At 34.5% G+C, this 27,694-nt stretch overlaps 2 protein-coding genes across 2 annotated transcripts; both read right to left on the bottom strand.

Annotated features, from left to right (window-relative positions):
- Positions 1 to 3: 3 nt before the first annotated feature.
- LOC110378764 (carbohydrate sulfotransferase 11) lies at positions 4 to 22,327 on the bottom strand. Its single transcript, XM_021338153.3, has 4 exons — positions 21,786 to 22,327; positions 21,057 to 21,314; positions 18,526 to 18,730; positions 4 to 3,627 (listed from the first exon to the last, which is right to left on the bottom strand). The coding sequence occupies exons 1-4, from the start codon at positions 22,044 to 22,046 to the stop codon at positions 3,398 to 3,400; spliced, it is 954 nt and encodes a 317-aa protein (XP_021193828.1). The 5' UTR covers positions 22,047 to 22,327; the 3' UTR covers positions 4 to 3,397.
- Positions 22,328 to 22,622: 295 nt separating this feature from the next.
- LOC110378761 (intraflagellar transport protein 80 homolog) lies at positions 22,623 to 27,567 on the bottom strand. Its single transcript, XM_021338151.3, has 14 exons — positions 27,360 to 27,567; positions 26,872 to 27,039; positions 26,526 to 26,632; positions 26,071 to 26,249; positions 25,741 to 25,830; positions 25,506 to 25,643; positions 25,291 to 25,415; positions 24,970 to 25,218; positions 24,588 to 24,748; positions 24,207 to 24,416; positions 23,531 to 23,675; positions 23,207 to 23,360; positions 22,962 to 23,102; positions 22,623 to 22,842 (listed from the first exon to the last, which is right to left on the bottom strand). Exons 1-14 carry the CDS (start codon positions 27,452 to 27,454, stop codon positions 22,810 to 22,812), a joined length of 1,995 nt encoding a protein of 664 aa, XP_021193826.1. The 5' UTR covers positions 27,455 to 27,567; the 3' UTR covers positions 22,623 to 22,809.
- Positions 27,568 to 27,694: the final 127 nt, after the last annotated feature.

The raw sequence follows: 27,694 nt of genomic DNA, 5'->3' as shown, positions 1-27,694 counted from the left end.
AAATAGATTTCAAAACGCAAAATGTATTTTCAATAAAATCTAGTGTTATTTTCACACCAATTGGAATAATCTTTAAAATTGTTACAAATATATTCACCGCAAACTTAGCGATGACGTGTTTTCACGAATATCAATAAAACGAAAATTAACACCTTATACAATTGTTCAAATAACTATTTAATTTATACACATTTCATTATAATAATTAACATTTAAGTTATGTCATTTAAGACTTTATTACAATTACAATAAAGGTTACCATGGCATATTATTAGCACCAATATTGAGTATCCATACGACGGTAAGAAAGAATCGAAATAATGATGATAAAGTAAATATGAAGACATGCAGATCGTTAAAATATGTATACACTGCAATGTTATAAAAGAAAAAATAATATACCTACTTAATTGAAATTGAAAAGAAGGCAGTTATTTTAAAAACTTGACGTCAATGCGCGAATATGAGGAAAATAAGAGAAAAGCCTGCTACCAACCAGTGGAATAGAAATAGGCTCATTTAATTTCAAGTAACACGAGACAAGTTTACTTATTACTTTTACATTTTTTTTAAGTTGTAAGTACACAATTAATTATAGAGTTACCTATAACAGTATACATATAAGATTTTCTACCTTATATAATTTTTTTCTCTCTTTTATTTTTCTTCTGAAGAAACGACTGGTTTAATGTTTGCACTAATTAATGACATTTTCAAGGTTGTCTAGAGGAAAAATGTGCATTTTAAAGACACTGACAATTGTCCTCACACTTGAAGATAAATACAATGAGAATTTATAAATAATATCAACTTAGTAAATATATTTAATATCATACAATTTTATCTTTAAAATGCAGCGACTTTTGACACCAAAAACGAAGATAAAAATAACCAAATGCGTCAAGATATTGTCCAGTTATCTTTTACAAAAAAAAAAAAAAACTAAAATGTATAAAAAGTCATGTAGGAAAAATTACATCACTTATGCTACGATTGGTATCAAAAATTGTTGAACGAACAAAAAAAAACCTGAGAATTGCATTATAGACACCTACAATAAGTAATTGCAAAATCAAATAGGTAAAAAACAAGTATGATCTAGAAACGTCTATTTTGGCACAAGTGATGTCAAGCATTGACTAAGCGAAATAGTAAATAACCCTACAGCTGCAGTTGAATGGTGTAAGATATACAAAATACCCATCTGGACAATGAACGGAAAAATATCCAATTATTCAAAAGAAGTAGAATACTTGAAAGTTTTGTCTACTTTTTTCATTCTACATACAACATAATCAGTAGTAAATATTATCAGTATAATAAATAATTACAGTACCTAAATATTAAAAAAATACATAACATAAATATTAAAAATAACAGTATACATGATAATACTACAACTGAATATAATATTTACATTAAAATTGCACATACATAAATCTGTTACAATATTGATAGCTCTAGGTACTCATTAGCATAAACAATTAATAAAACATTGGAAAGCGAGGTGATACATGTGATAAAAATCCTTATCAAACGTACCTACGTCATTAAAACAATTGTTATCAAAATATTAATTAAGCCTAGCATCAGAGCTTATCACAGGGAGCTTTGGAATATCATTGTGGAATGTTAATCAACAAAATTGTTAGTTAATAATATCTCCCCTAACCCACTGAACGCTTAATTTATTAATTAAAAATCATGATAAATTCTGTAAATAACTGATACAAGATTTATTTTTAAATTGATTTACATTGCAATTCAAAAATAAATGTAATGTCCAGTTGACGTCAGCGTTCAAAGGGTTAATGTGGTATAAAATAAAGTTACCTCGATAAAAACAAAATCTCTAGACTGACCACACCAGTATATTACAAATTATGACAATATATGTATGTACTGTACTTATGCTTTTTAAGATTTTAATAAACACAATGATTGTTTTTGTACAATTTAATCAAACACAACCTTTTTGAAGGATAAAGGCAAAACCTATTTTCATATTTACAAGAAATATTGGCACTTTTGGCAATATACAGACATTTAAAAATTATAAGATTGGGCACAATTGCAATTAATATTTTCAACCTTATCCCAACAGTAGTAAGATTGAATGTCGAATGACAACCTGTGACCAGTTTAAGAAATCCCATTTCGGACTTACAGAGAAACGTGCCAGTGTTAATAACAACTAATTATAACTTTCTAATTACTAAGTGTTACGATTGTACTCAAGAAATTCCATGACGTTAAGATTTAAGTACCATACGTAGACTCTACCTAATCTTATTATATTAAGCACCATAACGAATTTTTGTTAAACTAACGAAAGACTAATTGGTCAGGTTGCATCGTTTCTAAATCTGCTTTTAAAATTATGCTCGATTCTTTACCTCCAATTTACAAAAAGTATTTTTAATTGTACTTGTAAACCACCATTGACTATTTGCATATCCATTCTATATACTTCCCCTTCTCGGACAGTACCTACAATATCGATACTTTATGGGCACGGACGAGTAAAAAATATTTTACTAGTCCGCATTTCTGGGTAGCAATCAAACTCGATATCTCGGTTCACATTTAAATGGATGCCGTAATCTAATGCAGTCATCGAATGTATTTATTGCTTCAGATAAGCGTTGAAGATAATCCTCATATCGGACTTTAGTAATACATATCTATGAACGCACCTGACTACTTCAAATTTTTAACCATTCCAACTTCTTCGAATTTGATAAATAGGTCAACTGCATAGTGAATCAGATCTCTTTTATAAGGTACACTTATGACTGATAAACGCAATACCTAATTGTACATAACATTGCATGTAATAATTACCATATTTATATTGTTAGTTTTTTCTATATATTCGGGCTTTATAGCGACCGGGGCAAGAGCGTGACGGATTAACTGCTAATCAAATGACTATGTGACATACATTTTTCGCTAAATGGGAATTAACAAGGTAATTTTTGTATAAACACCACTTTCAACATGTATTTCTATGTTTAATTTAGATCTAAAATTTTTTTTTTATACATAACTGGGTTGATTATACTTTCACAGGAAGGAAAGTGATTTCATTCGTTATTAAGTGAAACTTAAAAGGAAAATTCACACAAAACCTATAAAAAACTTAAACTAGTTTAATAATCGGGTAACTTAACAATGGATGCCAGAGATTTGTTTGATACCTGAAGTCTAGTCAAACCACATAGTAACGATTTCATCGAAGCGAAACTTAGTTTGACCAGAACCGTCACAACTCTGAATTGACCGAAACTAAAATGGAGTCAAACAAAGTACTGATCACAGTCAATCCGACGCTGTCACCCCGTGTCGGCATCTAGCTGTAGAAGCTAAGGCAAGACCTAAATCGAACATTCTAGATCTACCCTAGATCAAAGCCGACAATATTGTCCAGATCGTAGTTGAATATCCTGTAGTCGTGTTTGTACAACTTGTAAAGCCGCCTGATGAGGGGCAGGTCTAGTTGAGAGAAGTACCTGTGGAGTTTCTCTGCGGTCCCTGAAGTGTGATCCAAGCGAGGGAACTGGATGTGCGAAGCGTTGATGGTGTGCAGAGCCAGCTGCGAATCGTCTACCAAGGTTTCGTATTTACCTGGAATTCAATGATGTTTTATGAGAATTTGATATAAATATAAAAAAGGTTTTATGCAAAAATAAAAGTTTACCACAATAGGTTGACAAGCGGAAAGTATAATTTATAATCAAAGACTCTGACAATAAACTTTGACAATAATCTCCTCAGTAAAATTTACGATAAACTCAATTTGCTGTACTGGTCTTGACATTGATTTCTAGGCTTTAAATTGCTATTACAGTGGGATGGGGCCTACAGCTACTAGGCCCGGTTTACATAAATAATAGCACAAGAACATTACTGATCGAGTAAATAGCTGCAAGCGGTAGTCTGACAGTCCCGTAACATTTAATCAAAATTCTCATTCCTGCCTAGAAACACGAAAGCTGTGAGATTTTGATCTATTTATTTGCAAGTACAAATGCGAAGTGTATCTCAAGTTGAGGCCCGAATAAAGAGTCGTAAAGTGACTTAAAACTGAAAAATTTAAATCTACTTTTGTAATTATGATGTCTTCCAAATCCACTTAGATCTAATTCGAATACCACTTTAGATACTTCAGGAGTAAATTCCCTCCTATTATGGGATAAACATTCCATAGAATCTTTATACTGTATGCAGTAAAAAATCCTTCTCATAAACCACAAAAGTCTGAACCCCGAAATTGATATGCTAGCTAGATAAAGGCCGGACGTGGCGTCAGTGCCCCGTTATTATAATATACACATACTAAGAATTCTGTTTCTAGGAAAACAATGTTAGACGGCTCGTTTGCGACAGGAACTGAAGCGTATTTGGTGTTTGATTTTATGTTCTTCTAAACGAGACTTAAGATTTAGAATGGGTTTTGTGACTCCGACATACATAGCTTCATCTTCCTTGTATCACAAAAGCTCCTTATTGTAACTCATAAATAAAATTTGCCCCTTATTAAACACATTAGTATGTATGTCTTTATTAACACTATAAATTAAACCAAGAAATGCAATTTCTGCAGGGAACTCTAATTTTGCAATAACTCAGTTTATCACATCTTTCTCATAAAACATGACCTTAATAGGAATGAATGCCACTTTAAAAAGATTAACAACATTATTTTATTATTTTAATTGCGCACACATTTCACTTTGTTCTACCGCCTCGTTCTAACCCTTTCTTTCTTCAACACCATTCATATCACTATCCTTCTCTGGCTTCAGTTTCCCGAAATACTTAAACATTCAAGCAGCTGCGAATGCCTAAACAATTCCTAGAACTTCGGCATCGTTAAAAATATTCGCCCTAGTTCCTAAATTTAGGAATCCCAATGGCAGTTATGAGCCAACAATACATATTTTGTTTCAGTAATTATGTGAAGCTAAAAAATGCACGCTGATGAGCTTTGAAGTGTGGGGAAGTAATTAATGAAGCAAGTGTTATTTTTTTATCTTTTGCTAATGTCTCTACCAGTCTTTATGAATTTGATTACCAAACAACGCTCAACGTGGTTTAAAGCTTGTGTTTTTACGGTTTGATTAGAAGACCACTGAACACGTTTTCTGAATTCAAACCAACATACATACACATACAACATATCGTTATATTAGCATTGTCGTAAAGTTCAGACCTCCTCAACGTAAAACCAAAAATGACTAGCCTTAGTATCCTGCTTTTATGGTGAAACATGTGGAAAAGTGCAAGAAATAAAAGCATCAAATAATCTTCCAAATAACCCTCTTCCGAAATCCCAAAAACGGTTATTGATAAAGCAGGATGACGTAAAGTAGTAGACAATATTACGAGTATGTGACGTTGCTGGCGTGATTCTAACTATTAATTATTCAAAGGTCAAGGTAATTGTGACTGGTAATAGACGTCGTCTTGCCAGGTTTGTTGTTATTATCTACTCTTAAGCGTCTTGTTCATAAATTATATATCCGAGACGAGGAAATCTCAGTTGTAGACGACTAGACACATTATTTAGGAAAATAATGGCAACAATAATACAAAACGTCGGTTCAAATCGCTTCTTATTTTGATCTGCAGTGGGTGATGATATTCTCGTAATAAAGGACCCCAAAAGTCATGGTCAAGTTTGAAATTCGTACTGGTTACTATGCACATACAAAATACGGATTATTTTATTCCAAGCCTATATTTCAGAAAATATAAAGACAACATACAAGAGCACAAAAAACTTCTGCGTATATTTGATAGCAGTACGAAAAGCAAAAACGTTTTGCCACATTAGAGATCCGTGGCATGAAACTAAAAAAAGACCCATTGATTGAACTGATCAAAAAGGTTCAAAAACCTACTTTAAAAGTTTAAACAGGCATTAAAAATCATAGCATATCAAAAAACAATAGAGCAAGTCTGAGAATGGCCACGAAACTTAATGTTTACATACTAGATATAGAAAATAGCTATGGCCATCGATGGTATTGATACATTCAAAATTTTTGCAACTTCCTACAAGGTAAGTTAAAACCATAACAATATGAACCAAAGCAATTATTCCTGAAGCAATTATTCCTGAAGGCTCCTTCTGAACTCTTAAATATTTTAACACAGGAAAGCCCAGCTAATGCGAATAATGAATTCCTCTGTTTTTTTTCCACAGCCACAATCTGTCTTAGCAATATCTTTAGCCAAAACATCTGCAGGGCAAAGGCCACGAATAATATTGAAGCAAAAGTAAACGGATAGCACGGAATACGTCCAGATAGAAAAAATACGAACCATCTTTTGAAATTCAATGAGTGGCGACAGCTCAGACCATATAATCAAAATAATATTCAGGATCGTTGAACTACGGAACCCGAAAAGGAGGCACATTAAAATTCATTTGATATTTTCGAAACTATGACGTAACCGAATAAGCAGGTTCCAATGGAAGCACAAAAAATCGACGCCGGTTGTTTGATAACTGACATCGGATGGAGATTTGTTTAGCTGTACGAGATTAAATACTGGAGAATGTTTATCTAGTTTTGGTTATGAATTTAAGAAAATAATAATGAGGCTACTTGAATTTGGATTCTGCGTGCTGCGTGGATGCTTGCAGCTATTTAGAATTACATGTATTCAGCAGACTATTGGACATCACATCGTCCCTCATAGAAAACGACTATGCGAAACATATGTAGGTTCAAATGAAGGAAGAGGCAAAACAACAAATGCTAATTTAAACACCATCTAGTTATAAAATAAAAGTATTCATTTTGTGGTTGCAACTTCTGTTAATATTTTTAAACCATTTTCCGCTTTAACGCCTTATCAAACAGTTGCATGAATAATTTCAAAAATAAACAAAACAAGGACTGGTGGTTAACCGCAAATCTGCTGAAAACACAACTTTGTTTTTTTTTTCTGCCAATTGGTACTTATATGATACGGCCAAACAAATCCTCATATTCTTAGCTATTATTGTGTAAGACTTTATTTTTTGCTTTTTAATGGTTTGTATCTATATTAATAGTTTTTGTGTCTTCACTTAATTAAACTTCATCTTTATGTCTTCGGCAAAGGCAGACAAAAAGCTGTATAATTTTAATGTCTAGTCTGTCATTAATTATTTTCGTCAAAATATTTGAGAGGCAGTCATGGTTCATGGACGAGGAGCATTCTATACTACTCAAACCATTCTCAACTGCGTAAAGTACCAAAATTTTGTACATAATTAACATTTTAGTTGCCTGACAACGTTTAGCAGTTGAATGGAGGCATTATGTATGTAAAATATGAGTTTTGTAACGGTAAATGAATATAAATAATGTTGAACACATTGTGGGTTGCAGAATGATTATAGAATTGTTATTTGAACACAATACTGCAACACATTACTAAAATAACCTACGCAGGGTTTTGTGTAAGGAGAGGAAGCTTCGCTAGTACTTCATAAGATGAAAAAGTTAGATGATAGTGCCATATACCCCTTGTTTGAATACATTCCTTTTTATTCAGAAGAAATATTTGGCCTATGATCCTAAATCAAATAGTTACAACATTTCACACGTTACAATAAACAAAACTATGTCAGCCGCTAATTGCTTGGAGGATTCTTAATTCAAACAATAGTCGCTAGAAATAAAACATGTGAAGATCAAGAAAATATTTTTGACACTATCCGATGGTGCAGCTCTATATGCCTAACTTTTTGACGGCAGTTTCGATTTCTAAGAAGGTTTAATAAAAGAAGGATATTGATTCGCGCGATTCCCTTGTTCTGAGAAATGTATAATGAATTATACGATGCTAAAATTATAATGAAGCTTGGTATTGATACCACAATAGTTTTCTAGGTATGATGCGCGTAATATCAGTTTGTTATATCATTACCAAGAAAAGGGTTAAATGAAGAACAAAAAGGAAATTGTTATTATATCCCACGTTACAAATATGATGATGGTCCAGTATAACCTTATTTTTGCATGTACCAGACATAGAACACAATTTACTATATTTTTTTATCCAATTAGTATTAAGATCGTATAATTAGGTACTGTACTCTCGTGAATTTGGACACAATGTTAAAATTGCCATTGTAGTGTCATGTTCACGTTTTATCGTGAGATTCTTTGGTAGTTTCGAGGGCATAATGTAGCATAATTAATTCAAGAGCACTTAGGTAAAACTCTCTTATACATGTCAATGCGTGTGCTTTAAATGGTTAATGTTTGTCCGTTTATTTTGGAACCTCTCCCAGAATTGCCTGGAGGCCACATTCCTGGCATAGATTCTGCGCACTCTAAAAACTTAAAATACCTATAAATAGGTTCAAAGTTTTGCTATTCAAACTATTAGTAAGGTTCTAATCAAAATATGTTTAATTAGGATTGTACTCGGAAATGTGCATAACATTATAATTGTTAGAAATAATTGCCCCACTTCATTAAAATATTTTAGATCAGGAAGCGGAACGGTAAGCTGATAAACCAACATAGTAACAGCCTTTCCTACTATTGAAAATAATCCAGTTGAATTAATAAAAACAGTTAGTCCAAATCTTAATACTTATTATGCAAAACATAAGATGGAATAAATAATTGAACATAATAAGGTGTAGAGTTATTTACGACTGCAAATTACAGGTTTGCGGACACTTCAATAGGTTTTTGTAACTTAATTGTGGAGCTTGAACATTGCACTAGGCAGATTCAAAATGAGCTATTCAACAAAGTAAATTGATAATTACATTTATGTGGTGTTTTGGGTCTAAACCGGTATAAAGTTTGACGCAGTTCAGGCGATCAGGACAATTATGAATTCTATACAGTTTATTAATCAATAACGTTGCGTGTTTTCATAGAATTTTTTGAAACTCGAAATTTCAAAAATAAAGATACGATATTAATTTACTTGCTATACGGAATGTAGGAACTCATTTCTGGTTCTTATGGAGTACACGTAAAACTTGAATCGGATGATAGATCTTGCGAGCTCATTAACAGATCGCAACATACTAAAAAGTGGTTCCCATTTTGTAGTAATATGGAAACCACAGGACTAGACAAATGAATGCGTCAGTTAACAAAAAAGCACAGTTTTATTTACATGTTTGTGTGGTGACAATAACGTCATAATGTCGATAGCGTCAGATCTGGGTATTTGTACCATACATAGGTACCTAAGTATGTCTTTATAATACTAGGACTTTTAACAGGCAATATATTGTTTGTTTTAGATCATTTCCTATAAGCGATAGCTTCAATACATTCAATGTTTATTGTTTGTAAAATGAGTCATTAAAGAACAGTTGTTGCGAACATCATTTAGTTATAAACTTTGACCTCATGATAAATTGTCAGTATTCTATTCATTTGAGGATAATGGTACACTACGATTTTTTCAAACCGAATGATTTTGGAGGTATTTACTAGCTAGGACAATACAAATTCAGTTTCGTAGGTGACGCACGTGGGCATTTTGATTTGCGTAGCAATAGTCGCTTAGAGGAACAAATCGTCTGCGTATACAGATTTCGTAGTGAAATATCAATATTTGTTGATAGGTTTGATAAAGGGCTAGTTCACAAAGTTATAAGTTTCCATGCCAATATTTAACTCAGGCCTTCTGTTTGATTGATCTGCATCTTATCACGTCAACTTTTAGATAAAAGTGAATTTTGTCGAGTGATCCATTTTGGGATAGGCCTGCAAGTAACGTGCAATAAGTGATTACCTATTGTCACATTGATTGATCATGTTGCATGGAAAGATTTTTCTTTAGCTAGCTACTGATCTTGCTACTTCGCGTCGACAGGAAAAAAACAATAAAAGGATTTCGGATTCAATTTTGCTTTTGAAAATTATATTTATTTTTTCACACTGAACTTTTGCGTCAGAGAGGATAAACCGGCTACATCACGCCACTTGTGTTACTATAGTAAAAAATAAACAAATAAAATGATATTATAACTACATAACATAGATAACCAGAAAGTGATCTAAGAATCGTTGGATTTTATCGTTGGGACCAATAACACTTGTCTTACGATTAAATCGACGTCCAATCGCGAATTACTCTGTAACGGGACGTTTTGGCAAAGCGCTTTGCACGTGTAAAAGACAATTATTAAATTCCTCAGTTATTGCTTCTCAAACTTTTTATTATGTAAAGTAGGATTTCAGTACAATCGTGATGGGCTTGTTTTCTTGTGAAGAGTCTACCTGTATTTTTCATTCTATGTAACAATAAAAACTGTAGTTAAAAATGCTTTTCAGCCGGCTTTCAGTATTGTTTTTGTTTTGTGTCTGTTCTTCAGTCTTAGTTGAAGTATTTTAGGTTTCTAGCCATGGAAACATAAGTATCATGGATTAGTGTTATCCATACTCATATTTTTAATTATTGTTAGTCAGAGCATGAAGTTCAAGTTTAATTGATGAATAATGCATTTTGATTTTATTCCGGTTTATAGCAAAAGCCTTGAAACAAAGGAAGACATGAGGAAACGCTTTCATATTACAATTTCAAGTTCATACGAAATACGTAACATTGTATTACTACAGTATTTTATGTGGATTCTACGCGTTATATAATTAGGGTAATCAAATAAGCAAAATAATAATTAATGATTGTGATAAATGATAAAGTAAAATCTTTCCTATATTTGTACGATTTGGACAATCCAAATATGTATTACCTATTCAAATATTTTCTTTACCAAAGTTAGCCGAACATAGACGATCACCTCATTTATTTGCTGTCCTATATAATAGTCAGCAATCTCTACACAAAAATACATGTTTTTTAGGTATATTCAATCGACTGTCTGCAACATTAATTTTATGACACCTTTGTATTATTTAATTTGATTCTTATAATATTGCGTTATTCATTTTTCATGCGAATCTATGTCAAACGTCATCTACTTTGGGATGGTAAGAAAAATACGGCTAGTGTTCTTCTTGAAATACCTACTTTTGTTATTTTACTTAGAATGAAGTAACTCTAGAAAGGTACATTACCAACTTCGGTCTTGTCTTAAGGCGCTATTCTTTAAGTTCAATCCAATGTGTAAAATACAACAAAGTTTTTTAGTTTTTGTAACAGAGTAGGCCATTATTAACAATCTATTAAGATTATTCTAAACTATTAAGATTATCCTAAATGAGAGCTAATGTTCTCCATAAAGACGAATGGAAGTAATAATTTCGGCACCTATAAGCCCAGACGCTATCGACCACAAGGTTAACCTCATAAATATCGCTTCGTAGAACTGGTTGCTGCTGTAACCAACGCAACATATTGGTCACAAAAACCTAAGGCCGTGCACGTTTGTTTTGGCACGTTTGTTTTTGGAGGCTTTTGTTACGATTCTCAAAATTAATAATTCATTCAGATGTCCACATACATTAATCCTGCCTAATTTTGTTTTTTGCCATGTTCGGATGGGCTGCTTTTGCATAGTTTGTCCTTATTCAGAGATGGTGATGCAGTCTTTATGACAGGATGCGCTAAGTAGCATAGCTTTGCAAAAAGACACGGTATCTTTGATTCATTGAATCTCGTTACCATGTTTTAGTTCCATTAAAAATTTACAACAAAATCAGACAGAAGCAAATACTGATAAGTGTTGAGATACAACTCCTTTTAATACCTATCGCTAGAATTTATTTACAAGACAGTTATGTTGGCACACAAAAATATTTCATTTTAATTAACTAGGTCGATGATAAACATGTTAAACATTTTTATTATTTATCTTCTACTTCAGAATGTTTACAGTTCTTATTTTATTCTTAAATTGTTTAGTAAACTATTGATTTCTTTACAAAAAAGAAACCTGACTCCACTGAGCTAATATTTGGTTTCGATGACTTTGCAATTCAACATTTTACTCCCTTTGGAATATTTATTTTATTTTTTAGACAAACTATCTTATCTAAAAAGGAAATCTTAAAACAGGATGGAAACTCTTGTAGCTGACCTCAAAATTTTTCCAAGAAAACGTAGTTGCGTGTACGTTTATTTGTTTGCAAATACATTACAAAATTACTGTAGGACCTAGGTACTGTGGTCACCGCACCAACTACCTAGGTACTTCAGTGTAATATCCCGAATTTTCCAAGAATTGGTACGAACTGGTTCAAATATGTTTACTCTTACAATAATGTGGTTGTTATTAACCAACATATCAATAGATGGACGTACGGAAATTCCAGTTGTGGGTTATTTATACAACATAATACTTACTTGTTTTGGAGGGCCTTAGGGCTAATAACAACAACTGAGCAAGCTAATGTTAATGAATAGTAACCAGTTAAGCTGCTAGATAAGTTTATTGCATATTTGGCTTGAGACACTGCAGTGGGTGAATTAAATCTATGTCTATTAAAAAATGTGTATTTTGGTCTTAATGCAGATTAATTCGGGATATAGTTGAGAAAATGTTGCTGGCTTATAATTGGCGGATAAATCTCATTATTTAATAAATAATATTTTACTATTGTAATCACGGCAGGTACCTACATTTACGTGACTCCAATATTTTGTAATGCAAAATATGTCTGCCCGGTAAGTTATTCCTAAGACACGCTACTACAAACTTACAGGTGTGCAAGTAATGATAAATTATAATATCTGATAAAAATCACGTACTAAAGTAGTTATATTTACCCATAGATTATTTTAAAGTTATCTTACGAAATCTATGAATCAACTGCTTTACGCATAAAGGTAAATAATCAAATATGTGTCATCAGTCGTGTGTTTCTGATAAGCGTATGTTTTTAGAAATACGTAAAGACTGAAGGTTATAGGCAAAACCTGGGCAATACCCAAGCTGTCGTCATTGCGAATGACATTAGAATATAAGTAAGGTAATTTTTGTATGATAGGGTTTCCACGAAGACAGAATAAGGCCTAAATTACTTGATGTAGCATTTTTCCTGCAGTTATAAATAGGAATACCGAAACCAAACAAGCTTAATATACCAGTGGTATTAAGTATGTGTCACATAACGGCCTCTATTTTTGTATTTGGATGTTTATAATTTAATATTGATTGCTTTGTGTTTCCAACTCACAGCTAGCTTTTTTGCTTAGTATTCGTACGTCCCAAACATTTTGTCTCTCACTCACCTACAAGTGAACACTCCTGCCAATGTCAACGGCAGGCGTCTAAAACCGAGTTCTTTGATATCGTAAAGGTCCGTTTTTCTTACAAATACTGTTTCCTTTAAAACCAGTACGTGAAAATCTCCACCATTTGCGTTATGTATCAGTAGAGGAACGACGATAGAAGTAAATATGAAGTTACCAACCCTACTTTACAATGTAGCCAGAGCATTGAATGGCAATACCGGTCCGTTAAACTAGTATAACGCTTTGCTTTATTAGAATCTGGTTTCCAATACCAGGAAGCAGACATAAGCTAACTAGCTTTGACACAATTCTTTGACACCTGTTTAAGGCACATTTTATACGTTTATGGTAAACTAACCCCTTCTTTATTGGAAAATTCTTTCCCGTCCCGCTGAGTGCAGCGTTAGGGAGTGTCAGACTGTTACCTACTGACTTAAACCCACCATGTTCCTTCTTAAGCCCGTTATGTAGGTACCAGGGCCGCGGTAACTCTTTCGAACAATCCCGCAGCCGTTGGTTGCAGCATCGCCCCTTTAGTATCAGAGATTTTGTTTTTAAGCTATAACATGTTCTGTTCTGCCACCAGAATTGCGCTAATTCGTGACGTAAAGCTTTCACGTGGTGAATTATGAACTCTCTCTTAAAGAAATGACCTCTGAATAGCTGCGTAAGGCTAATACTTAATTATAATATGCATGTGCAAACGACACACCTGTCCAATATTTTAGTTATGCTATGCATTAGTATTATAAATAAGATGAAGTTGAAAGTGTATTGATAAAATAAATATTTTCAAAGAGTCGTTTTGTAGATTTTATAGTATTAAAGGAGTGACCCGGATTCATTGCTCTTGCATTTAAACAAAAAAACGAAACAAAATTATTAATTGCTTACATTAAACCCGTCCACAGTTCGCGTATAAAGTCTTATGACGCAAGTTTGTCGATACAATAATTATGTATCATTAAGCATATTCGAATTATTGGCAAGCGGTAAGGTCCGGTTTGGACAAATCAATTTGTAATATCCATTAAACAGAATATGCGGGATATAGTGACTTCGATTGAAAGGGTCAATCATCATTGTAAACGGTTTCTTGGGTTTTCATGTTGTTTCTCAATAGTAACTAGAATTGTTCCCATTATCTTAATCAGTCTTCTTGTACTCTCCCACTTGGAGACACTGACAATGGCGTTAGTCGCCACGGTTAAAAGGCCGATATTGGCGATTTCAGACTTTTAAATCCTTTTTCTCTCAAAAAAGTTTTCTTTACACAACCGATGAGGAATTTGTTTGATATGCCTTGGGTCTTAGTCTAGAGCCGTTAAGTTTATAAACCACTAAATATCATATTATTTTCGAAGATCTAAAGACCTGACACCAGGAGGCCTTGACTTTTTAATTCGAACTATGAAAACCGTTTTATTATTTCATGTTGAGGTATTATTCTTATGCAAAATTATTATGTCCATTCAGTAGCTTCTATCGTATTACAGACCAGACATATTAAATAACACTTCATTAGTACTAATTTAAGTAGGTATTATTGATTGATTGAAGAGACGCAAATCCAAATACAACTTATGCTGGTGCATACAAAATTCTATGTAACTCACTCACACACTCGGCCATATTTACCGTGAAAATACGCTCATACAATAGATAGTCTTTCTGTATAGAATTTAAAACCACCAGCCGCAAGTCATTAGCGTCATACCAGTCTATAGTTTAGTCAGTACCACATGGAGCCTCTATAAAATTCTATAGGTTGCCGACATCCGTCTCGCACGCACGTCAATCAGAGTTTACAGTCCAGACGATTTCTTGTAAGCGTGAAACTTAATCACGCATAAAAATATCAAAAAACAGATTTAAAGCAGACCCCATTTACCGTTTTGTAAAATGATCTGCGATTATTCTTTGAGACTGGAAATAAGTGACGTCATAATTATTGTAACTACGTATGTAGATTGAGGAATTACGTACTATGTTTGCAGATTGACGAATGTATGCAAATCACTTACCTAGAGCTTCGGCTCTAGATTCGGCCGAGAAGTTGTACATACTTCCAAGACTTTTGTCTGTAAAAATTATGAAGAGTATCATCTAACCAAGAATCTATTTGATAACCTCTTCCACTTTTCTTTGGTAAAAACAGTTTGCCATCGTGTGAATGTTGAATAAGGTGCATAAGACTCTGCATCTGTATACTTAAAATAGGACACAAGCTGTGTATACGACCACAAACACACTGGAACCAGTGCAAATTAAATAGGACGATCAGCCTTAAGAACTTTAAATCGATTACGCACGCGAACGGCCCCTTAAAATTATGTAGTACAAGCGATTCCTTCAACTTTATTAAGATTTATTTGCCAATCTGCTTTAATTACTATCATACACAAGCCAGCTGATAATATCTACTATTACCTCATTCACTTTGACCGACAACAGTAAATTGTGCCAATTTATGGCGTGTTCGTTGATTCATTCGATCGTACGATTCGATTTCAATTGATTCTAATCCAGTCGCTATGCATTCTTAATAAGTATTTTTGTTAATAGATTAGTCAACGTTGGGAAGGGCATGGCCGATTGGTAGATACTGTCTGTGAATACATATTACGTAGGCCGATTCGATTTTAATTCATGATTATTCGACTTTGTACAGTCAACCCAATTTTGAAGTAAATCGCGTGATATGACAAAAATTATGATTTTAAAATCTACCTAGTCATTATTTTGAATTATGTTGCACTGAATGGTGGGTCCATTCAGTGCATTCAGTACAAGCAATAGAAATATTCTTGTCTATCCGCAATGCCGCAGAAAAAAAACTCGACGACTTTAATCATTGACTTCATGACCCAAGCCTGGTGATCCAACTAATCATAGCTATAATAACTAGTAAAAGCTAATTACTTGTTTTACAAATGCATTAAGATAAGGGCAATCTAAACTGAATAATTAATGGCAAGATACAAATAGTGCCGACGTTCATTTACTGCACACCTATTACTTACTTCAGTTCTCATAAATGATAAGACCCAAAGAAGGTCGAATTTACTGCATACATCTAATGGTCTGATGACATCATCGATATACGCGATGGTTTTTATGATTTTTAGCTTAAGGAGTACGGATGGGGACGAAATTCTTTAGTTCTACTATAGTGAAGGTAATTGAAGTAAAACGAAGAGACAAGCAACTCTAAACGGACTTTCGACTTCAAAAAGTATGATCTTGGAATTTAAAGATAGCGTGCCACATTTAATTTGGAACAATAACGTTTATTTAATACAGATTACGGACTGTTCCGATTCAGATGACCCAATTGGAGGGGCTATGCTTATTTCAAGTCTTTTATGCAATGTAGCTACTTTACCTGACATTTTCATTCATGACAACAGTGTTAATAAAGCATATCCTGGAGTCTTCACTGCCTTATCACAAGCTTAAGATAATGATATATGATATCATTTCAATACTTGGACAATCAAATCCACCTGTCCACGTTTTTGATCTGTCATGAATTTATTTTATTATGCAAGAAAAATAACCAATATTGCCGTCTCTGCTTGTATTAGACGAAGTGAGCAGATTTCAAAGTACGTGTTACATTACCAATCTGCTGACTGGATTTACTTTAAGGCATAATAATAATAATGTAAGGCATAATCGATTACATCAGATTATACTCGTGTTAGCTAGATGGTTCGTAGGGGACTGACTTTAAGGGACAGCGGCTTTTAGCGAAAATATCCTAATAAGCTATTACACGGGTACTTGGTACACCCAAACTTTAAGAGCAGAAGGATCCACAACTTTTAGCAGTTTTGCATTACACATTTTATCGTTTCTAAGGTGTAACTTGAAACCTAACAGAACAAAGCATGAAATGGAACATATCAGATTACCTATGATGTGAATACCCTCATGAGACTAATTAGCATTTACTGGCATTGTTAATATTGTAATGTGTAATTAGAGTACACACGACAACGTTTGGAATGCTAAGTTCCGATCACGAGATTATGATCATGATCGTTCGACTAAGTAAACCTATGATGACGGAAGACAAAACTTATGGGTGATTTTTCTGCTTTTATAAAATGATATTTTTAGGATATTAAGGGCTGATTAGCAAAAGTATTTTGCCGTCGCTAAAGATAGAAATTACCTAGCCACTATTAAATTCGTGTGTCCAACGGTAAATTAAGGCCAATATACACGTGCTTGACTACTGAAATTAATTTAGTGTTGCTGCACATTGCACATTCAATAGGTACTTACTCAAATTACATTCACGTTTGTGTCATGAGCAAAGGACTGATCGGTGTCGCTGCGCAAGATTTTGAAGATTATTTTCATGTTTGAATTTAGGTGTTCTTGGCAGCAACAGAAAGTATCTTAAGTTCAACAAGGGGTTTTAAGAATAAGAATTACTTGACTTTTTTAATGCTATACATAGATGTCTCATTTATGACACGAGTTAACGTTTCAAAGACCTAAACTTATGGCATAGAACCGTTCCTATTCCAGATATAGACGTCAGCGGTGGAAGTTCACGGGCTGATAACAAAAAAAAAAATACGGCCATTTTGTGGTTTACTATCTGCAACAGCTATTTTCGTTTGTTATACCAAAAACAAACTACCTATACATCCACATTTCATGTCACTATCTCAGCATCTCACAGCAAATCTTGCTTTTTGTGTCGACTTGCAAAAATATTATTTATCCCAACAGTCACAAAAAAGCGATAAACGATGGATACCACAAAGTATTTTACTCTGCGGATAAGCCGTGGCGACCTCGAGCAACGCTCAAATTTTGATTGACACAATTTTTTGCGATCATCATTATGTAGCTAGCGCTCTAAAAATATTATAATAATAATCCATAGGCGTTTGAACTTGCAATGTATAGTTATAGTACACGGGACCATCGTCCTCCCACAATGGCGTGAACCCTCAAAGGTTAATGCCATGATCACTAAGCTCGCTATAAATACTAGATAATGGGAAGTGTTCGCGATTCTGATGGGAATAAGCCTTGGAATGCTTAGATTCATTAGGATGGTAGAAAAAAGATGACATTAGTGTTGTTAGATTCAAACCGACAAAGTTATAGAGGATATAGAGTAATTGCGTTTAGCTGATGTATCAGAACTGTGTTGTTTCAAAACTGCGATAATAATTAATTTTAAATCAACGAAACAGCAGCACAGTCTGCCTAAGAAACTACTAGGAGAATCATCTGCAATCTCCATAGGAATAACAGTTCAATGCCAGACCTATTTAATGAACTCCACATTTCTATACGTCACTTATAATTTAAATTACTTACCAACTAAAGTGTACTTGATTAGGCACGGATGGCACAGATTAGTGATGGGCTGCCAGTGTTCGTTGTTCACGACATCAGCCAACTCCTCGGAGCGGTTGGTGAGGAATAGCGCGAACTCCTTGAACGTGACATCATGGCCGAATTCCAGAGATTCATTGGACGGGTTCTCGCGGTATGCCTTGATGATACGTCTTCCGACACGATCCTGGGAAAGGAATTTTGTTGAGATCCATAAATTGGAAGCAAGTTTTGTAATATTGATAGATCGGTTTTACAATGCCAAACTGGTGGTAAAGAGTGTAGATACTTTTGTAGATCTTAACAAGAAATGGTGGAGAACAGCCGATAGTTTTATTTGGAAAGTTATGAAACCCTGATAACTCCAGGTATGGATAACTTAGAGATGAAAATGACCTTCTGGGGAAATCCCCTCCCAAGACTAAAAAATGTGACCATAACATGCATTAATAACGGCTTCAAGTCTCTTACATTACGACAATAAAAATTAGATCCAAAAGGCCGTCTAGATATAGACATTACAAATATGATCCCAACAAGTGGGTTCATGGATGCTTCGTAGCGACCATTATCAATGGCCAACGTCAAAAGTCAACGAGTCTTAATGACGACCAAATTATTATCAATTCGTACAAAAACAACTGTGAGGTCACAAGGAATATTGAAGGTAATCAATCATTGGAATATTCCTTGTTTTAGAACTGGACGCTCAAAGAACTACACACACCTTTGGATTTAGATTATCATAATTTATGTTCCCATAAATACGAGTAGGTAATCAATTTCTTCTTTAGGAAGACAGAATGCACACTGATATTTCGGTATCTTTTACTTATTCAAATTTCAAATTAATTATATAAAGGAATGTTTATGTGTGTATTCCGTATTCGTTAATTTTGAAGGCCTTAACAGGGATTTTGTTGTCCATTTACATTTAGAATCAGACGTAGGTATTTATGCCTGAACAAGTTTTGATTGTTTACATTTAGGGGCAATTGGCCGACATTTAGTGTAGCATCTGTAGAATATTCATCCACACTTGAGCAATTACGACACTCCCTAATCCTAAACATATTGAAACTATCCGTTTCCAGTTGCCTCATTTGGATCTACCTTATGCACTGGAAAAAAAATATTTCATGCTCTGTAGACATAATAAGAATTTCTGCAATTGAAGTCCGAAATACTGCGCGTGTATTCAAATTGCAAACGTACAAAAATAAGATTGTTAATATGAACTTTGATCACTAACTAGCAGCTGCATGTTAAAGTAAAGAATTACAAACAATAATTATCAAAACTAACAATTTAAAAATAAACTTTCCATTTGCAGTAGCTTTTAAACGGATGCTCCTATCAGTTATCGTTTTGTCATTTGTTTTATGGTAGGCAATTAATAAATTGAAGCATTGTTTAATTGTTACTTTGCCCTTAGAAAATTATTTTATCTTGGTTGCAGTTTGTTTAGGTACTTTGTGATCAAGCGAAAGAGTATGTAATGAGGTAGGTCTAGCTAGGCTCATATTAGAAACGAAATTCACGATTCTTGCGTCACTAGGTCCGGGTTTTTAACGTCAATAGACGATCTATGTGTACATTCCAGTTTCTAAAAAGGCTACCATACCTGGCCCCACAATCCAATGATTGTCTGTACCGACACAAAGTCAGCAAAAACTGAATACAAAACTAGTTTTGTAAAACAAAAAAAACCTTCGAATATATTAAACAAGAATTAGTTGGCTAAGTTTTATTAGTTCATTAGGCTAAAATATCCAATAGAGGGACTATTGGCGTAGTGAATATTATGTAATCGATAGACTTTTTGTATATCTACCCTGCTGTTTATTATTATTTGAGTAGATGATAGTTTTCAAAAAGGAAAAACTTATTGAGTTTTCATCTCAACTAAAATCCTGCAGGTAGCCAGAAACAATTCTTGATATTACTTTTGATTAACTTAAGTATGTGTACAAAATATTTCTGTTATATTATACCTAATACTTACTTTCTTATCTCTATACCTACTTTTATTATTTACTTATTCATGATTTTTTGATCAATAATTTATTAAAATTAGCTACTTGAAATGTGTAGAGAAAGTAGTAACTGATTTGATTAATGATAAGATGCTTTACTTTGTTGCTCTATTTTTAATTGTTGAAAGTAAACTTATGTACCTAGTTAGTACAAAATGTTAAGAATTATAATGACAATGCTGATTAAATCCTCAGATAAATAATAATCAATTTATGGTAGGTTTGCTTTTTCATAATAAGCAAGCATTCTAACTTGAATATCATAACCCATGTTCTTAGACAAATTCATTTATTCATTAGACAGCTATAATTTCCAATAGAATTAAAAGTAAGCTTTGTCTAAACATCATTTCTTTTGAAATAATTTTTTATTTTGACTTTTAGTAATGTTCATGAAGTTTTCCTAGACAAATAAAATTAGGGAACTCCCTGAGTCTCATAACAAAACGTTATTATTTGAAAATTCTGATTACTTACCTGAAAATATTTGGCACTTGGTAAATCGCCCTCCAATTTATTTCTATAGGCTGAAAGGAGCCTTTCAAATGGGTTCCTGGCTATGACCATTTTGTGGTAGTTCTCCAACATGTAATCTCTTTCAGGACGGCTGACTGTGCTCAAGTTCCGGAACATTCCGGGGGTGTGGGCAATACTGGCTGTGATAGACAAAACATCGGTGTCGTTCCATTTGCCGGCCAGTATCATTAGGATCCTCTTCCAGTTTGTGCAAGCAACCTGATGGAAGAGGTTGTTTAATATTTTGAAAATGGAATTAAAGTTGAAAAAGTTGTTTAAACCTCTAGTTTCTTTACGAAGTCACTACTAGGTTTATATTTTTCTATGGACACTTACTAAATGATTTGTAACAGTAAATGATAAATAAATATTATGGCCTAGGCACAAGCCAAAAAATTAGGAAGATTAATCTGTTTACAAATGTCATTGTTTTATTCATAAAATTATCTAACCAAGCAAATCTTACGAAATCAAGACCATCTTGAGGAAGTCATTAATTATTATGATAGGAAGCCAAGATAATCAATGACAAACTGTAAACATTATGAAAAATTATGCCAAGGACATCTTTAAAAAATATGGTTTATAGGAAACTTTTATTAGGCAGGTAATTAGGAAGGATCCATATAATTTAGGAATTTTACTGAGTTATGACATGAGTATAAAACTTGTTAGCCTTCAGAAACTCACCTTTGGCACATAGCAGTACAGCAGCTTATGTTCCTCGTCTATCAATATATGCTCCAATTGGCTTGGAGGCAGCTCATCCAACCCGTACCTCGGAGGAAACCGTCTACAAGTCTCCTGAATCAACTCTTGACGAGCCAAGTTCAAGGACTGGGTCAACTCCAAAGAATGTTCACTCACATCGTTATTTGTTACGTCCCCACTGACCAACAATAGGTTCAGTAACAACACTATTTCAACTCTTAAAACACCCATCTTCCACATTTAAACATGACACAACAAAATAAAACTTTTTAAAACTTTCTTTCGGTAACCTAACTATATTTTAATGTAGGGCACGTCGCTGCACGCATTGCTGTCTGAGAAAGTCACTAGAAGTTGATTTTTTACTGAGAATTTGATTAACTTTTAGTGATAATATCAATGTTTATTTTGTGTATGACAACGAAAAATATTTGTGGCGATGTTAATTACGACGAAGCGCGCACATCACACACGTTCGACACACGTCGCGTTGACAGAACGACTGACGAATGAATGAAAACTTCTTGAATCGTTCATTGCACGGCATGGAGGAATGAACGATAACATAAAACGCGAAAATTATGAAACGATGCTCAAAATGTGTGACAGAATACCAAACATTTACTTTGTTATAGAGTTTAAATCCAAATCGTTAGGATTTTAATCAGTTTTGTCTTTTAAGTACCTGCTTTAAACTTTAAACATCGGCAAGTAAGTCTAACGCATCGGCCTATGCGTGTTATTTTTTATGAAAGATTTTACCACTCATCTTTGTATCGCTAGGCAATTTGAAAATATAAAAAAAAAATGACGAAATTACTTACGTTGACAGTTACAGAGTCGTTTATTTAGAAATCACAATAAATAATAGGTTTAACAATTCCTTTAACACACTTGCTATTGAAATTCCACTGCAGCGCAGGTATTTTCAGTAGAGTAACAACTTTTAATGAACTAATTATCCTAGGTTTCATTGATAAAAAAAGTAATCAAAATCAATCCTCTAATTATTTGTCAGCTTCTCTGGTATGTTACTCTGAAAAAAATCCCATTACTGTATTATTTAAACCAATATTGAACCTCACGTTCTGGTAAAACCATTAGAGAATGGATTGGGCATGAGACCTCCTTGGTAAGGTATGTTTAGGAACTTACTCTAAGATGTTGAATATAGCAGACTTGATGATACTGTCGTATCAAAGCAAACGCTTCTTCAGCTACTGGTAGTTGATGGTGCTGCCAAGCCAGAACTGCTAAGCACGCCCAAAGAGTTTCGTCCTCAACGGTGCGGCACAGCTAAAATATTTGATCATCCAATAATGTATCATGAAATGGACTATTGATGTATGCAGAGTTCTTGACCAAAAAATAAACCCGTCTATATGCCTTCTTGCACCTACCTGCAGTGCTTGTTGCCACATATTTGCAACTACATGTTTGAGTAACTTTTCAGGGAATGCGGCAATCGAGAGATGCAGAATGGACCCATTGCCACGGCATATGTGTGCTACTCCGTCTTCAACGCTTAGGATTGTCGGATTCCTGCCAAGGTCTCTGGAAAAGTATGTGTGAACTTAAATTTCTTTCTGATAACACTGCTAAAGCTTCTACTTAACCCCAACTAAATAATATAATCTTTTTTCTCAAACCGTAGCCTAATTAATAGCCGTAGTATAATTAATATCTGTTATTACCCTTATAAAACTTATGGAATAGGTACTTACACGACATCTTTACTGACGGTGGTGAGAGCCAGCAGGTCTGGTTGCATAGCTGCTCGGGGACAACACCATGCTACCACAGAACTGGCGCGTAACCCCACCAGCAACTCTGTTTCGTAACTCCAGCATATGCTGAGGATTTGGGATCCTATAAAATGTATTGGGGGTTTATACTAAGAAATAAAGACTCTTTTCAAGAATAAACATCTATCTTCTGTGTAATTCGACTTTAGTCATTACATAAACTAGATTGATGGACCACAAGAGGTGGGTATGTGGAAGAATAAATAATGAATTGCAAGTTCTAGATCAAGGGATGAGGATCCCAAAAGCTTTGTGAGTCACGAAGTGGGATCTTGATGCCACATTTTTATGCTGGTCTAGTAACATTAGGCAAGAATATATATCTGTGTTTGAATGAATAATAGTAATTCCCCGGACAAGTAACACTTCGCGAATTTGACCTTACAATTTATTAGTCTAGTTTCCTTATTTGTCATGAATATTTTTGTAACTAGCATTCTTTAGCAAGAATGTTTTTAAGACCTCGTATTGCCTGACACTGTCTTCGACGTCCTCATACAAACAATATACTACTGTTGAATTAATCAAAATACTGAGATGGATAGCTATACTTAGGTACCTACTCTGCCTGGAAAATGTGTTCAAATTAACTTACCTAATTTAACGAACTTTGGCTTGCTATCCTTCACAGTAACGACATACAGATCTCTATTGTAGTCCAAAAGGGCCAGCTGTCTCTCATTGATAGGCCCTGTTTGGCTGAGTGCGATGCTAGAGACAGTCATTTTGTGTGTCAGTTTGGTTACTGTGTTATCTGCTGAGCTTCGGACTATCAGGCCCGTTGGAAGGTCGAAGACATGGATCACTGTAGGAAAAAAAGTAATGAAGTAAACAGGAATTTGGCTTGAAATTAATGTCTTCAAATAAAAGCAAAACACGTAAAGAAAATTCAAAAGAAAATACAAATGACCATCGTCAAAAGCTTCTAAAAAAGACCATTGTCAGAAGTTCTTGAGGGTATGGAAGAATTACGTACATTTTCTATCCCCCTGGTCAATGGCAGCCAAAGCATCTGGTCCCAAAGACACGGCAGCTCGGCCCAAAGATTCAGGTCTGGCGCCCCAACGGGGACTGGCTAGTAGACGACCCATGTAGCTATATACTGAAAGACCAGCTCTTTCTACTATGCATATGCATCTGCAACGGAAATGAGGGCACTTTTACGATTATATCTGGGATACGAACATCAAACAACTTTGCCTATTTGTTTCCGAGGTCCGAAGTTTCGAGGGAGGTCTAATTCCAGAAGTGTCGCTCACAGGAAGCAAAACTTCAAAATTACCTTAGAAAATTACAAAGGCAGAGAGAACAGAAGCTTTCTAGCAAATAACTGAAAAATATAAATTCTGTTAGCTTACCTTTCAGCCAGCAATATCATGCTGATAGTGCCTTCCTTGAGATCGAACGTCACTGGAGTATTCCAGGACGTAAGCTTGTGAATAAAACATTGCTTCACCGTCGCTATGACCAGATGGTTGAAGCCCAAAGCAATCTGTATGACTCTATCTGGATAGTCCAGTTGGTCACTTTGGTCAGTAATTATGTCCCTTATGGCAATTACTTTGCGCCCTATTTGGTTGCAGGCGTAATTCTTCCAGGTGTACTCTCTAGAAGATTTACGTTTTTAGTTCAGGTTTATAAAGAACCAATTAATTATGTTAAGCAAATGAGCTATTTACCGATCAATAATATGAGCGAATAAAACATGTCCATTGGCACAAGCGGCTGCTAATTGTGTGCCGTCAGAAGACCATGCTACATTGTATATGCTGCCTGTTGTTGGACGATCAAGGCAGTGAGACCACTGAAATTCAAGATTACCTTCATAGAGCATCAACAACAACATCATAAGTGTCATTTTCCATCACACAATCATTTGATTGGGGAAACTCACCCCATTAGAATTGCAAAGTCGTATGAGGTTGTAGCTGCCAATGACGAACATATCCCCAGCGGGAGACCAGCTGACACTCGTAATGGGCTGGTCATGTTTCACGCTCACCGATATTTGCTGGCCAAACGTGTCCCAAATCTAGGACACATATAAAATGATTGAGCTATATCTTACAGGAGTCATGGACACCTTTAGTTTTGCGTTTAAAGTCAAGTCGGAGGTATCTGTTACTGACCTTAGAATATCCATCTTCAGATCCAGAAAGAATCAAATTGTTATTGGCATTCCAAGCGATACACAGGATGAGCCCTTCGTGTGCTTTCCACTAAAAGAGAAAATGTTAGTGAAGGTGATGTAAGTCAATTTATTGCCGAATGTATACCTACTTAATGAATAGAAAATATTTCAATCTGGCTGCTTATTTAGGTAACAAAGTACTTATTTCCCATTTAACTGATAATGCCGAAGTATATAAACAAAAAACCAGAATTACTTTCGGGAAATTCCGTCAAAACAACCGGGTGACACACGTCATACCTACTAAATCATTTTAAAGTATACCTACTTTGGTAATTTTATTACTGGAATTCAATTGCTTTATAACTAGAGAATTTCCTTTTGTATGCAAGATAGCGCTGCTGTCTGGACTCCATACGGCGCTGAAACATGGCACGTCGGATTGCACGATAGTTGATCGAAGTAGACCGTTGCGAGACCACACCTTTACAAAACCGTCTTCTCCAGCTAGAAATTTTAAAAAAGTTCTAGAACCTTCTGTGTCGAAGAGCCTTTTTCTAAGTGACAAGGTGTCAAACTATAAACTAAAGGCTATTAAAAACATTTTAACCTGCGCTTGTGCTTTTTTGCTATTCATTAATTTGGTTATTACAGCAAGTGCAATAAACCTCAAAAAAGGTGACAAAAAGACCCTCTAAACTTTTCAAGACGTTAAAGCTACAAAAATTCGTAGTTCCAAGAAGTTCATTCAAGTATGACGCTTGATACAGCTGTTCTTATTACCTGTCAGAAGTCCGGCTCCATCAGGACTCCATTGTGCAATGAGACAAGCACCCTGATGAGCATTCACTGATTTCTCTATACGGCCATTGTGATTGACGATGTGGAACCTGGAAAACAAAATTAACTGGGTGTCTATCATAATATTGAAATGTAGGTTCTCTGTCTACCTAAAAACTTCAGTGATTTGATTAGTTAGTTGAGTTCAATGTAATAACGGCTCCACCTGTTTGCCATTGGAACTATATTCCGTGCTTCCGGATAAAATTCTAAAAGTATTTAAAAAATCGGTCTAGTATTAATTCCTGAGTCAGTCCAGGATATTCTTTCAAAATATAATACCACTCACTTGCCATCTGCTGTCGAAATGAGAATCACGTCATGTTGGTGCTTGTTCCCGCCAACATTGATTTTGGGAAACAAATGCATGTCATTCGGATAGAAGTCATCAGGGAATGTTGTAACAACTATGCATTCGCTGTTTACTAAGTTCCATTTTAGGAGTTTGTGGTCGTCCCTGCAATAAAGAAAGTCTTTTTTTAAAACATGGATAGCATAGGAAGCTGCTTACCGAACCGCACTATGAGTCACAAGATACTACAAGCTGTGCTTAGTTTGTGGCTCGACGTCCATAGAAGCATAATGTTAAGATACCTACTTTTAGTAGATAAACATTATTTTAATTACTTTTTACTAATTGGAGTGCGTGAGTAAGCTCCTACAACCTTCGCCCCTTCAGCTTCGTAAGTAGGTAATAGTACAGTACAAAGTAGAAAGCAAAAGCAAGTGAAACAGAATCGTCTTTCTAAAAAACATTCATTCGTCATTGAACCTTACCCACAAGAAAATACATCTTCAGTGTTATTCCAATTCACACACACGACGACACCAGTGTGTTTAGGTTCTTTGAATGTAGATATTTTTAATTTCATGATTTTTAGATTTAAGTTGTATTTTACACACTTTTTGTTGTGATATTATTTTGTTAGCATGATGCCATGGTAACGGAACAAAATAAATATTCGCGCCAGAACATACTGCGCAGTGCGCATATGATTGGGGTTGCAAGAAGAAAAAAATATTCTAAATAAAAAAATAAAGGCAATATTTCATTTCACAATATACGCGAACTATTTGCAAACTGTCTGTCATAGATAATAGTTGTATTTGTA

The sequence above is a fragment of the Helicoverpa armigera genome, chromosome 6 (genome assembly GCF_030705265.1).
Source record: "Helicoverpa armigera isolate CAAS_96S chromosome 6, ASM3070526v1, whole genome shotgun sequence".
NCBI classification, from domain to species: domain Eukaryota; kingdom Metazoa; phylum Arthropoda; class Insecta; order Lepidoptera; family Noctuidae; genus Helicoverpa; species Helicoverpa armigera.
The sequence above is the reverse complement of the archived record's forward strand: the minus strand, read 5'-3'. Positions and strand labels throughout refer to the sequence as shown.

Bases quoted from the DNA above. Each gene is read 5' to 3' on its own strand.
- LOC110378764 (XM_021338153.3), bottom strand. From the start codon at position 22,046: ATGTGGAAGATGGGTGTTTTAAGAGTTGAAATAGTGTTGTTACTGAAC. The intron at 18,731-21,056 runs GTAAGTAATCAG...TTCCTTTCCCAG, and splicing joins CAAGTGCCAAATATTTTCAG to GATCGTGTCGGAAGACGTAT. The intron at 3,628-18,525 runs GTAAGTAATTTA...ATTGAATTCCAG, and splicing joins AATCAAGTACACTTTAGTTG to GTAAATACGAAACCTTGGTA.
- LOC110378761 (XM_021338151.3), bottom strand. From the start codon at position 27,454: ATGAAATTAAAAATATCTACATTCAAAGAACCTAAACACACTGGTGTC. The intron at 25,219-25,290 runs GTAAATAGCTCA...TAAATCTTCTAG, and splicing joins TTCGCTCATATTATTGATCG to AGAGTACACCTGGAAGAATT. The intron at 23,361-23,530 runs GTAAGTACCTAT...ATACTTTTCCAG, and splicing joins ACCGTCAGTAAAGATGTCGT to AGACCTTGGCAGGAATCCGA.